Source organism: Crocodylus siamensis, chromosome 5, assembly GCF_052110815.1.
Source record: "Crocodylus siamensis isolate JL-2025a chromosome 5, ASM5211081v1, whole genome shotgun sequence".
NCBI classification, from domain to species: domain Eukaryota; kingdom Metazoa; phylum Chordata; order Crocodylia; family Crocodylidae; genus Crocodylus; species Crocodylus siamensis.
The window spans coordinates 52,562,178-52,575,210 of NC_143399.1; the positions used below are offsets into that span (position 1 = coordinate 52,562,178).

The 13,033-nt window shown below is 44.3% G+C and overlaps 1 protein-coding gene across 1 annotated transcript in view; it reads right to left on the reverse strand.

Annotated features, from left to right (window-relative positions):
* SHCBP1L (SHC binding and spindle associated 1 like) overlaps positions 1–13,033 on the reverse strand; it is a 49,778-nt gene that overhangs the window by 16,283 nt on the left and 20,462 nt on the right. The window contains exons 6-7 of the mRNA XM_090048685.1: positions 10,325–10,430; positions 1,444–1,597 (exon numbers count right to left, since the gene is read on the reverse strand). Of these exons, the coding sequence (XP_089904811.1) occupies positions 1,444–1,597; positions 10,325–10,430 (260 nt within the window). The remainder of the gene's footprint in view (positions 1–1,443; positions 1,598–10,324; positions 10,431–13,033) is intronic.

Consider the following 13,033-nt stretch of genomic DNA (forward strand, 5'->3'; position numbering starts at 1 on the left):
AAGTGCAGGCTCAGGGTGATCTGGTAGCCACCTATAAGTTTATCAGGGGTGCTCACCAGGATCTGGGGGAACGTCTGTTCACCACTGCACCCCAAGGGATGACAAAGTCAAATGGTCACAAACTCTTCCATAACCGTTTCAGGCTGGACATAAGAAAGAACTTTGCTGTCTGAGCCCCCAAGGCTTGGAATAGACTGCTGCCGGTGGTGGATTCCAAGTACTTACTTTGAACACCTCCAAAAGACATCTGGATGTTTATCTTGCAGGGATCTTATGATCCCTGCTGACTTCCTGGCCCTGGGCCAGGGGGCTAGACTTGATGATCTTCTGAGGTCTCTTCCAGCCCTAATGTCTATGAATTTTAAAGCCATTGTTATCTGAGAGAAAGGCGTGTGTTTTATGTGAGGAAATATAAGACCCTGGATTGCCCACTGTGTAAGTGTAGAACAGGTGGAACTGAAGTGTTTCAAGCTCACAGATACTCTTGTCATATAACTGCATATAACTCTTATTGATCACCTACTTATAAGTGAAAATCCATGTGGAATGAACAGCACTTTTTCTAAAAGTCTTCTGATATTGAAGCTTATCATAGCAAGAATGTAGTTCTGGGTGCAATACTGTCATTTTAATAAGTCATTCTACTGCAGAAAGACAACATGGAGAACAATTTGAAAAATAACACATTAAATGCACTGAATTAAAAAATGTGTCCTTTTCTGTGAGGAAGGACTTAGAAGACCTTCACAACTTGCATCTACAAATCAGATACAGGTTCACAATGGAAAATAAATGACTGGACCTACAAAATCAAGCAGACATCTAAATTTAAACAATTTTTGGCTGCAGTTTTGCATTTGTGGTCACAGATGCATGAGTGAAAAGTGGATTTCCAACCCATTACAAATTAGAAATATATATATTTTTTCTAACCATAGTGTTGGTATTGGCCATTTAGAAATATTATCAGAAAACTTCATTGAAGAGGATCACATACATTAGGGTAGCTTTATGATTTTGTTGGTTATAAATTTCTTCTTAAGGTTGAACGAAATGAAGAAAAAAACCTACTTGCTAGGGTGTCAAAAATGCATACAAAATAAAGGTTTTACTTTATTTAATTCACTGTTTCCATTTATTAATTGGGGAAGCAACTTTTTAGCAATAAGATTACTATATCGCTGGTTTCCTAGCAATAGATTTTTTCCTGAATGAATACTTCACTACATTCCTGTTGTGCTGTGTTCAGTTGCACAGCATTTTACACCATGGACTGACTAGTGAAACTTTATATTCTGTGAAATATTTTTAAATTAAATGTTGCTAATCCAATTAAAATACACAGCAAATAATCCCTCTTCCCACCCCCCAATTTGCTTTTTATTGTTAATCTGAAATACTAGTAAAGAAAAAAGTAAAGACCAGCTAAAAGCACTTACTGACCTTTAATAATAATATCTTCAGTTAACATTGAAAGGTTCACAGCCTTATATTTTCCTGGGAAAATGACCACATTGTCTCCACTGTAACAGCTGTCCAAAGCCAAGTTTAAATTATCATGTTGTTGAATCAGTGTGTCAACAGAAAAATCTTTAACCTACAGAGAAAAGAAGTAGCAACTATTGAGTTAGGGCAAAAATTGCACAATTAAAACTTTTAAATTAATAGTAGATTTCAAGATCTTCTGCGCTGTTCTATTCTGACACTGTCAGATGCCTTTGTGGAGTTAATTTTAGATTGCTATTGGAACTTAGGCGTAGAACCACCTATTTCTGACCCATCTTCCTAAGCTTTGCACAACATTCAGCAGCATGGCTGACTCTACCATGAACAACAGCATAAGATGAACCCATTCCTTTCAGTTTAGTAGCATATTTTCCCAACAGCTAAGTATCCTCTGTCCAAAAAAAGGCCTTCTTCTGTTGGCAGCTCCTTCTTGCTCCCCTCTCCACTGGTGCTGGCCCAGTTCATAGTTCAGATCTTGCACATGGGGTTGGTCCAAGAATATAATCTGGTGTGCCGAATCTGACCACACAGCAACATCATGCATCAGCCCAACCCCACATGCCACATCTGGCCGCCAAGTAACCCCAAGCACAGCCACATAGGACCATGACATCATATAAAATTTGGCAGCAGGGGTATAATGGCAGCATTAATTGCTGTAGTTCTAGAGGTCAGAATTTCTGACATGGCTCCACAGGCCAAATCTGGCCTATGGACCACAGATTTGAGTACACCCTGTACTAAAATTTCAGTATCTCAGAGTAATCTTCATTTTTGAAGGCTGAACTGCAGCATGAAAGCTGTTGCCCACATTGTATTGCAAGAAAAAAAATCCTAAGCCCCTGTAAAGATCAAAGAAGAAAAACATGCCTGGTCATAATGCTCATAATTCCAGCACTACTGATCTCTCTTGGCCCAAAATTCTCAAATTAAAGAGCCCCCCCGCCCACTCCCAAAGCACGTGTAAAAACACCCCTAAATATCAAAGAAGGTAAAACCCATCCACACCCATCATGTGAAAAGAACCTGATAGACAGTCCCTGGGAGATTAAAAGAAGCACATGGGACAAAAGAAAGACAATATTTACAACTAGGTAAAAGTATGTAGGGGAATTTCACCTCTAAGGCTTCTTCCTCACCATTGTTGCTCAGGGAATAGCTGTAGCAGCATACCATCGGTCTCTCCCCAGACTCCTCTGACAATTTGGTTATCATGGTCACTGCAGAGGGCAGATTCCTCTGGTCTCATCTGCTTCAGGTAACCAAGTTGTAACCTGAGTTAGACACATTCCTGAGGGAGGGGGGAAACCTGCTCCCTCTGCCTACATGACTGGCATCACATACCAGGGTGGGGGGCTGAATAAACTCCCTGTTGTTCTATTGATCTGCCAACATGACCAGGAACGAGCTAAAGACCCTGCAGGTCTACCCGGCAACCAGTGATGCATTTCAAATTGGTTGGCTGCCAGCCAAGTTGCTGGCCTTCAGATCAGGTAAATGAGGTCACAAGTGTTATATAAGTGAAGGACTGCCCAGAAAGAGGGGCAATAGCCCTGATGAAAACTCAGGGAGAAGCTGGACCATCTGAAACTCTCTCTCTCAACTCATGATCAATGAACTGCTTACCTCCAGAAGGAATCTCCACCTGCTTCTGGATGATACTCATGAGTAAGCTACTTGAGATCTAACTAGATATATACCTTGCAGTAACATAGATAGGGCAGTACCATGCCACTCTTTGCTCCAAGGAATTTCTCTGATGTTGCTATACCCTGTACCCTGCTCCAAACCTACTTGTAACCAATAATGTTCTCCTTTGTACCTAGTGTGGGAAACTTATTGGGAGAAGACCTAGATTATGCCTTGGAGTCCCCTTAGTTCAGCCGACTAAGGAAAACCACTATTTGTGCTTCAGGCTAAGGGAAGCACCCCAAGTTCTTGCAGTGAGTCAAGTACCCTCAAGGACTACTAGGCCTGTTTCCCGTAGGGCGCAGGTCCCAGATCAGTCCAGACTCTGGGTCGTAGTGGCGTTGCCCCCAGGCTTGAGGGTGTGCTCCAGGAAGGGGGTTGGCCAGATGTAAGGTGCCCCAGGGAGGCACTTGGAGCCTGGAATGTGTTTGGGCACAGTGAGATGGGTGGCTCAATGCAGGAGCACCCCCCACACAAAAGCTACCTAGGGCATTTTCAGTAACAAATGCAACAGAGAGCATGAATGCTAGTGTCGTGTGCTGATGAGACATGAAAGGATTAGTTTGAAATCCAATCTTTATAGATGGGAATACAAGAAATTGAGACCATAAGGAAAATAGATAAATATTGGCTTATCTTAGTTCCTATTTGGTTATATGAAAAACTTTGGGAATCTGAGGATAGTCATATATGAGCTCACCTATCCACAAATTGGAAAGACATCATGCAGGGATTCTGGGCCAGAGTGTCTGATGAAATGAAAGACTTGACACACCTCTTTTCGTTTGGGTTATGAACAGGTCAGCCCTTGGTTAACCTTAAGATAATGCCCTGAATGATGGAATTTTTGAATTTCCACTAGTGATTTAAACAGAAGTGTCTGCTTAATTTGTCTGTGAAGGTTTTCTGACAGCCACTGAAAAGAAGAAGTGATGTCTGATGGACCAGTTACAGTTTGATCAGTTCATGGCACTGGAGTGGAGGGAAGGTGAGCTCTCACCCTGTGCTATCTGTTAATGTTAAATATAGCCAGTCCTGTGGTCCCTATCATTATCTACGAATCTCTTGGAAATGTACTACAGAAAGGATTCCCAGCCCTTAAAAATTACCCTGCCATTTGCATCTGCATTTCCCCTGGGACCAGAGACCTTATGCATGTAGACCATCCATGAGTGCTCCTCACTCTAACAGTGAGGTATCAATCAATATAGTTCCTGACAGTTGAAGGCAAAAAGGACTCAACTACAGGCATTTGTGGGGTCTTGACCCCACTTCAAGGATAACTGCTAATGGGGAAACAGACAAGGATACATCCCAGGAGAATTTGCCTGAAGTATACATCAATCTTTACAAGACCTACATACATCAAAGGTTTAGTATAGTGTCACATAGTTGCATGACGATAGGATGAGTGGCACTGTACAACCTAGTTTCGTAGTTTCTAGGGTCAGAAGGGACCTGAGCAGATCATTGAGTCCAACGCCCTGCCATGGCAGGAAAGGGTACTGGTGTCAAACGACCCCAGCAAGGTGTACATCTAGCCTCCTCTTAAAGACCCCCAGGGTAGGAGCCAGCACCACTTCGCCTGGAAGTTGGTTCCAGATCCTAGCCGCCCTGACAGTGAAGTAGCGCCTCCTGATATCTAGCCTAAATCTGCCCTCTGCCAGCTTGTGACCATTATTCCTGGTCACTCCTGGTACTGCTCGGGGGAACAGGGACTTCCCCAATGCCTGCTGGTCCCCTCTGACTAGTTTGTAACAGGCCACTAGATCCCTTCTCACCCTTCTCTTGTGGAGGCTGAATAGGTTCAGGTCCCGTAGCCTCTCCTCATAAGGCCTGCCCTGCTGCCCCCTGATCATACGAGTGGCCCTCCTCTGGACCCTCTCCATGTTGTCCACATCCCTCTTGAAGTGCGGCACCCAGAACCAGATGCAGTACTCCAGCTGCGGCGACCAGTGCCGCATAGAGGGGAGTATCACCTCCTTGGACCTGCTTGAGATGCATCTGTGGATGCATGACAAGGTGCTGTTGGCCTTCCTGACTGCATCCCCACACTGCCGGCCCATGTTCAGCTTGGAGTCAATGATGACTCCAAGATCCTTTTCTGCCTCTGTACTGACAAGAAGGGAGTTCCCCAACCTGTAGGTATGGTGCCAGTTTTTCCTCCCCAGGCGCATCACTCTGCACTTGTCAGTGCTGAATCCCACCCTATTCTTATCCGCCCACCCTTGCAACCTGTCTAGGTCAGATTTCAGCTTATTCCTCCCTTCTAGCATGCCCACATCCCCCCACATCTTAGTGTCATCAGCAAATTTGAACATAGTGCTTATTACCCCCTTGTCCAAGTCACTGATGAAGATGTTGAACAGAGCAGGCCCGAGAACCGAGCCCTGGGGGACCCCACTGCCCACATCCCTGTAAGTCAAAAATGACCCATCCACCACCACTCTCCAGCCAGTTGGCGACCCAATTGACTGTGTGGGTATCGACACCACAGTCCCCCAGTTTCTTAATGAGAATGGGGTGAGAGGCAGTGTCAAAGGCCTTCCGAAAGTCCAGGAAGACTATGTCCACTACTACCCCTGCATCTAAGGATTTGGTGATCTGGTCATAGAAGGCTACCAGGTTGGTCTGACAGGACCTCCCACTGATGAACCCGTGTTGGTTGCCCCTAAGCATAATCTCCCCTTGTGGATATGCACCAGAATAATTTTCTCAAAAAGCTTGCCCAGGATCGAGGTAAGATTAACTGGCCTATAGTTTCCCGGGTCCTCCTTCCTCCCCTTTTTGAAGATGGGAACCACGCTGGCCCTCTTCCAGTCCTCTGGCACCACACCAGAGCACCACAAGTGCTCATAAAGCTGTGCCAGGGGTCCCACAATGACCTCAGCCAATTCCCTCAGTACTCTAGGGCGGAGATCGTCTGGACCAGCTGATTTGAATACATCCAGTCCTTCCAGAAGTTCCCTAACTAGTTCCTCACTAACCCCTGGCTTAGATGCGCCTCCCCTGGGATCTAAGGAGGGGCTCAGATGGGGAGTGACTGTTCCGGTCCCTGCTTAGGAAAATGGAGGCAAAGAAATCGTTAAATATGTTGGCTTTGTTGTCTGGTGTGACAACCAAATTTCCTAACGTGTCCTGCAGGGGCCCCACATTACCCAGAACCTTCTTTTTGCCCGCTGTGTATTTAAAAAAGGACTTCTAGTTGTCCTTGATCCGGGAAGCTAGTCCCAGTTCCATCTCCACCTTGGTCTTCCTGACTGCCCCCCTGCATCCCTGAGCAACTGTAGTATAGTCCTCCCTGGTGATGCCCCTCCCTTCCACTGGGTATGCACCTCCCTTTTAGCTAGGAGACATTCCCGGATGCTTTTGGTGAGCCATGGGAGCTTATGGGCCCTCCTGCTCCCTTTGATCCCTGTTGGGATTACCTCCCTTTGGGCTTGGAGGATCGTCTCCTTAAGGAGCGACCACTCTTCTTGGAGACCTGGCTCCCCTCCCCTCCGGGACCTCAGTGCTTCCCCGACTATTCTCCTTAGCTCATTGAAGTCCGCCCTCCTGAAATCTAGGGCTGCTGCTTTGCTGTAGGCCTTTGCCACCCTACGCTGGATGATGAATTCCAGCAGGCGATGATCACTGTTGCCCAGGTGGTCAAGCACCCACAGCCCCCTCACCAGGTTGTCACCCGTGGCCAGCACCAGGTCCAACAAGGCGTCTCCCCGGTGGGGCTGTGCACCTCCTGGGTTAGATGGAGGTCCTGCATTCTGGCTAGGAACTTCCATGAGCGGTCAGACCTGGCTTACTGCTCTTCCCAGCAGATGTCTGGAAAGTTCAGGTCCCCCATGACGACCACATCCTTTGACTTCACTACCTCAGTGAACTGACTTAAGAATTCCTGGTCGAGCTCTTCCCCTTGGTTGGGAGGTCTGTAGTAGACCCCCACCATTAAGTCTCTTTCCCCTCGACTGCCTTGTATTCTAACCCAAAGCACTTCAGAGAGCCCTTCTCTGATTCTTTGCTAAATGACGAGGATGTGTGTTCCTCCTTAATATAGAGTGCCACGCCCCCACCTTTCCTTCCTATCCTGTCCCTCCTGTACAGCCTATAGCCCTTGACATTCACTGCCCAGTCATGCACTGTGTCCCACCACATTTCAGTGATCCCCACTGTGTCTGGGTTGGTGTCAGCTAGCAGAAGGGTAAGTTCCTCCTGCTTGTTTCCCATACTACAAGCGGTTGTGTAGAGGCATTTGAGGCCTCCTGTGGATGTGTGCACTGGTGGATGTGTGTCTTGATTGGGTTTCTGTGTTGAAAGGTGTGGCTCTTCAAGAGAGGAGCAAGAATTCAGCATGCCTGTCCAACTCCAAACAATGTGCCCTGAAATTGAGAGGAATCAGCTGGTTGTGAACATGTATGGCATAATTCACACTCTAAGAGTTGTAAGTGCTGCCTTACATATGGAACCCTGCTTTGATATAGCCCAGTCTTTGCAAGACAGCTAGAGTAGATGGCAAAGAAGTCCAAAAGTGAAGGGCTATACTGAGGTAGCTGAATCCAGCATGCTGTTATTTACCTGATCCACTGGAGAAGTAGTAAGGAAGAATAAACTGTTTGCTACAATCAACCCCCTACCCCAATTAAAAATTTCAGCTGGTAAAAGGAACAATTGACAGCAAAATGCCCTGCCACTGAAATGCCATACAGGAAGCAGAATATATCTTAGTAGAAACCTGAAGATGGGTCATGACTAGCAAGGGCTTTATTATAGTCTTGAACTGCTCTAGAAGCTATAGGAGGGAAATAGCTTGTGCATATATCATGATTACTAGAGAGCCTGGTTACCAAAAAAAAGTCTGAAATAGGAACCGCCAAAACCTCTAATACTAAAGAAGTGGAAACAATGAACTCCCATAACCAGACGACTGTGAATACAATCCAATAACGCATTTTGAAGATCCAGATTTGAATCCAGTTTTTTACCCCCGCCACCTTCCGGAAAGGGAATTATCATCATTTACTTTAGGAAATAAATGATGGAAGTTCTTTCTCCTTCCTTAATCCTGGTTTACACGGATCTGCAGCTGCTTTTACTGCTGTATCCAAAAATCACAAAAAGTTTTAAACCACAGAATGGTCTGTAGTTCCGTTTAGCCCTGGAGAGGAGTCTGACGCTCAGGAATGCAACTAGATGCATCCACTGTGGTGGGGGAAAAAAGGAGGCAATGGACTAAGAATATATATCAAAGATTCACTTGTAGAATGGATTACAATTTTGCAAGTGGATGCAACCCACCATGATGTCCCAGTTGTCTCAACCCAGTTCAAGCATACCAGTCACTTTGATGGAGCGATCAAGAGATGAAGTTCAAGTCAAGCAAGAAATGTGATCAAAATGGTTCGAGTAGAGCTGATATCCAAGCTACAAGGTTTGGAGCTGAATGGTTCCATTTAGCCGATTTGGAGATAACAGTACATATCACTTTCACTATTATGACGTCTATAATGGCAAGTTCAAGTTCTTTTTCCATAGCTGTTTTGTTCACTGGTACTTAGAGCAATAAGAAACAATGAACCCTGCCAGTGAGCAGGTTTTAACACCTTATCATGCAGCACCACCTATTTCAGACGGACCTTTTATAGTCCCCCATTTACAGGTGTGAGAGACCCCTTCTACGATTGTTGCTGGGTACACAGTTTGGAGGATGGTACCTTGAGAACCTGCTGAGGCCAAAACCCATCAAAAAGGCCCCAACACACTAGTCTTACTTCAATAGGCAACTCTGCTTGTGGGGGGAGGAGAAGGAATGCAAATATGAAGAGGACTGCCTGCAAGATTTGGCATCTGAGGCCTGTTGTGAGTGATCTGTACAGGAACAGCAGCAGGCTGCTTCTGCAAATCAAGAAAAATAACAAAAACTTGAGAGAGGTATTAATGTAAAGAGAATTGAGTAAGTTACTGATGAATATTTTTTAATGATCCTATTCACATAGCAAGCAATGATCTAAAAATTCATTTCAGATTAATGGATTGACTACATACTATAAATGCAGATCTATCTGCACCCCACTGGATGAGAAAACTGTATTCATAGATTCATAGATGCTAGGGTTGGAAAGGACCTCAACAGATCATCGAGTCCAACCCCCTGCCTAGGCAGGAAAGAGCGCTGGGATCAGATGACCCCAGCCAGATGCCTATCCAGCCTTCTCTTAAAGATCTCCACAGTAAAGGGGAGCACCGCTTCCCTTGGAAGCCCATTCCGAATTTTGGCCACTCTTACTGTGAAGAAGTTTTTCCTGACATCTAGTTTAAATCTGCTCTCTGTCATTTTGTGACCATTGTTCCTTGTTACCCCAAGACGCACCCTGCAGAGCATCTCCGATCCCTTGCTACGTCCCCCTGATGAATTTGTAGGCGGCCACAAGATCACCTCCCAGCCTTCTCTTGTGGAGCCTGAAGAGGTCCAGGTCCCTCAGTCTCTCAAGTCTATCAACATCCTTCTTGAAGTACAGCACTCAAAACTGGACGCGGTCCTCCAACTGCAGTCTGACCAGTGCCACATAGAGGGGAAGAATCACCTCCTTTGTTCTATTTGTCATACATCTGCTGATGCATGATAAAGTGTAGTTAGCTTTGCTGATAATTTCATCACACTGATGACTCATGTTCATCTTGGAGTCAACTACAACTCCGAGATCCCTTTCCACTTCTGTACTGCTGAGAGGCTCACTTCCCAGCCAGTAGGTGCGCTGAATATCTTTGCACTCTAGGTGCAGCACTCAGCACTTTTCCTTATTGTACTGAATCCTATTGTGTACTGCCCACTTTTCTAACCTGTCCAGGTCTGCCTGCAATCTTTGCCTACCCTCCAGAGTGCGCACTTCACACCACAATTTAGAATCGTCCGCAAATTTGGACACAGTACACCTCACACCCACATCCAAGGCACTGTATTACACAGTGTTATCATCATTGTCATTATCATCGTATTAGACCATTTCAGTTAAATTAAGAGGTTCACTTATGAACAAAGGTCTTGAAGGAAAACTACATACAACCATCTTCTAGGTTATTTGGCTTTGTTTATCATATTTAGTCTGACTCAAAATCTGAACCAGAGAGTCATCCTCACCATTTCTGCTGTCATTGTTTTAGCTACAATATGAGTTACAGGTTTTCCATCACTTCTGTATCCTTTTCTACGTCTTAGGATCCTTGGTGTCAGAGGTCCATGGGCTCTGAATTTAGAAAGACATTTAGTTAGCTTTAAGCAAAGCATTTTGAGTGTATATGAGACACACTGATGAAGAAATGTTGTGCTATATCTGTTACAGACATGAACAGATACACATTTAAACCTAAACAATCTCCTTATACAAAACATGTATACCAGAAATGCCCAGCATCACAAAACCATCATAGTGCTAAATACAAAATGTTCAAAGGCTAAATGTTTGGTATTTCCTCCTTGTCTAGGCAAAAGTAATTTATTTACCACATAGATAGCCTACTTAGCATCCACAAATTCTTAGAAATTAAATCACAAATTAATTAAACATGTGAAGGTATTAGGCTCTGAGCCATATTTAAAAACAAAAATTGAACTCTAAACACTGCTTCTATGCTATTAGTTTCAAAATGTTTGTTTGACTAACTAGCAAAGACAAGACCCAAATTGTTACAGAGCCATTTTCAAAAAGTATTTTCTAGCTAGGCTCAACAGCTTAACTTGGTCTTCTCTCACAAACTAACCCCTATGCTATGCCAAGTGTCAATGAAATGTACAAGTGTCAGATAAAAAAGCAACCAAACAAACAAAACACAACAGTCACATTTCTTAATACATGGACACATCTTAAAGTATGCTTATGGTGCAGAGAGACCAAAAATTATAGTGTTCCATATATTCTTTTTACTGGCTCACTAATATCTGTAATAAATTCTTTCAGCTTAACAAAATGTAATGAGAAATAAATCTGGAAGAGATGCAAGACAGGGAGGATTGGGTTCAGCAGGTGGGAGAGAACAGAGGTAGGAAATGAACAGGTTAGGAAACAAAGAGGCTTTGGTATGCAGAGGAGAGACAGGAGCAGATGGATTAGGAGCCTGTATTTAAAAGACACATTCTGAAGTCTCAAAATAATTTGTTGCCATTGAAAATATCTCCATTCACATCTAGTGGAACACCCACAAGACAAAAGCTTTCAGTTGCTACGATTTACTCTTATCTACAGAACAGCTCCCTCCTATTTAATCAAGAATCTGATCCCGGATGCCGGTCCACATGTAGAGGCAGTATGGTTCCACAATAAAACTATGGAGGTTTTAAGCCTTAGGAATTAACATAAAATTAGAAACATTATGATTGCATAGTCAAACACTCAAAAGTTAGAAAGTAATAAACTGTGTTTTGCATACAATCATAATTTGGCCTTCTTGGGCCATAATAGCATTTAATTACACATTCACATAGTATCTTTTCAGAAGAACCCTTTTCATTCAAGTGTACTAGAAAAATTGAGCTATAGGAATAAATCAATGTTTTTTAACTAATGAGTTTGCTGTCCACAGGTACCTTGTTTCATTTGCAGCAAAAGTCTGAAGGTGTGTAGTGAAAGAGGAAGCATTACAGGAGAGAAAGGATGATCTCATATTTAAGGCATTTATATTCCACCCTTTAGAAACAGATCATATTCCTGCCTGTACCAGAGTTCCAAATGATACCATCTTAGCAATGACCTGCAAAATTTTTTAACTACATATTCTTTACACTCAACTTGAAACACTTGTGAACTGACTGGCAAAACAGCTTAACACTCGCAACCACAAACCAAGCTCAATGGTTAAGGTCAACTATTTTGGCACTCCATTATAAAGCACTAAATACTCTATAAACCTCCCCCCTCAGGCTACTAAAACCTGGCACCCCAAATGAGCTATCAACTCAGACAATCTTTGTTAATCAGAATAGTACCACCTCACTTCACAGGCGTTATAATATTGAGTTCTTTATGAACCCTAATGAAATAAGATACTTTAAAATTAGAAACAACCAGAAAGCCTATGATAATATTAATTCTATGCTGGGTGTAGGGTTTGAATAATATGAGCTAAATAATGCACAGTGAGACAGATTAAATAATTAGGATTAAAAGAAATATTGAACAGCTACCCATGCAGTCAGCATTCTTCATTCTGGACACCAGAAGTGGCTGCAAGAGTTCCTGAAGTGGCGCGGGCACTTTTACAGTGAGCAAGATTGGCTGCGGGGAACACCCCCACCAACCTCCCACTCAGCGGGATTGGCTGCCAGAGGACCCAACCCAGCCGCTGACTCGTGTCAGAGGGGGCATGTGCCCCCCCCAACTCAAGAGGCACCAGACATCCATGACCCTACTGTTCTTACTATTAGGAAGTTTTTCCTGAAAGTTCATTTAAGTATGTTTTGCTGCAGTGTAAACCCCCTGCCTCATGGTGTGTTCTGTGGCAAGTTGTTCTCCCTCTTCCTCTGGCAGCCTTGCAAATATCTGAAAAATTTTGATTGCGACTGCCCCTTCCTCCAGTCACCAGTCTTTTCTCAAAGCTAAACATACCTAGTTTTTTCAACCTTCCCTTGTATGGCTTGCAGGGCCGTCCCTAGCCGGGGGGAAATTGAGGCGACCACTTCAGGCCATACGCTTTTGGGGGCCCCACAGGGTGGGGCAGAGCAGCGGCAGCACAGAACCGGGAGGAGTGGTGGCTCCGTGTCCAGCCACTTGCTACCTACCCTTCCTCCTCCCCAACCTCACTCCAGGCAGCTTCTTTGGGTCCAGGGCCAAGATTGGGCTTGGGGCAGGGCCCC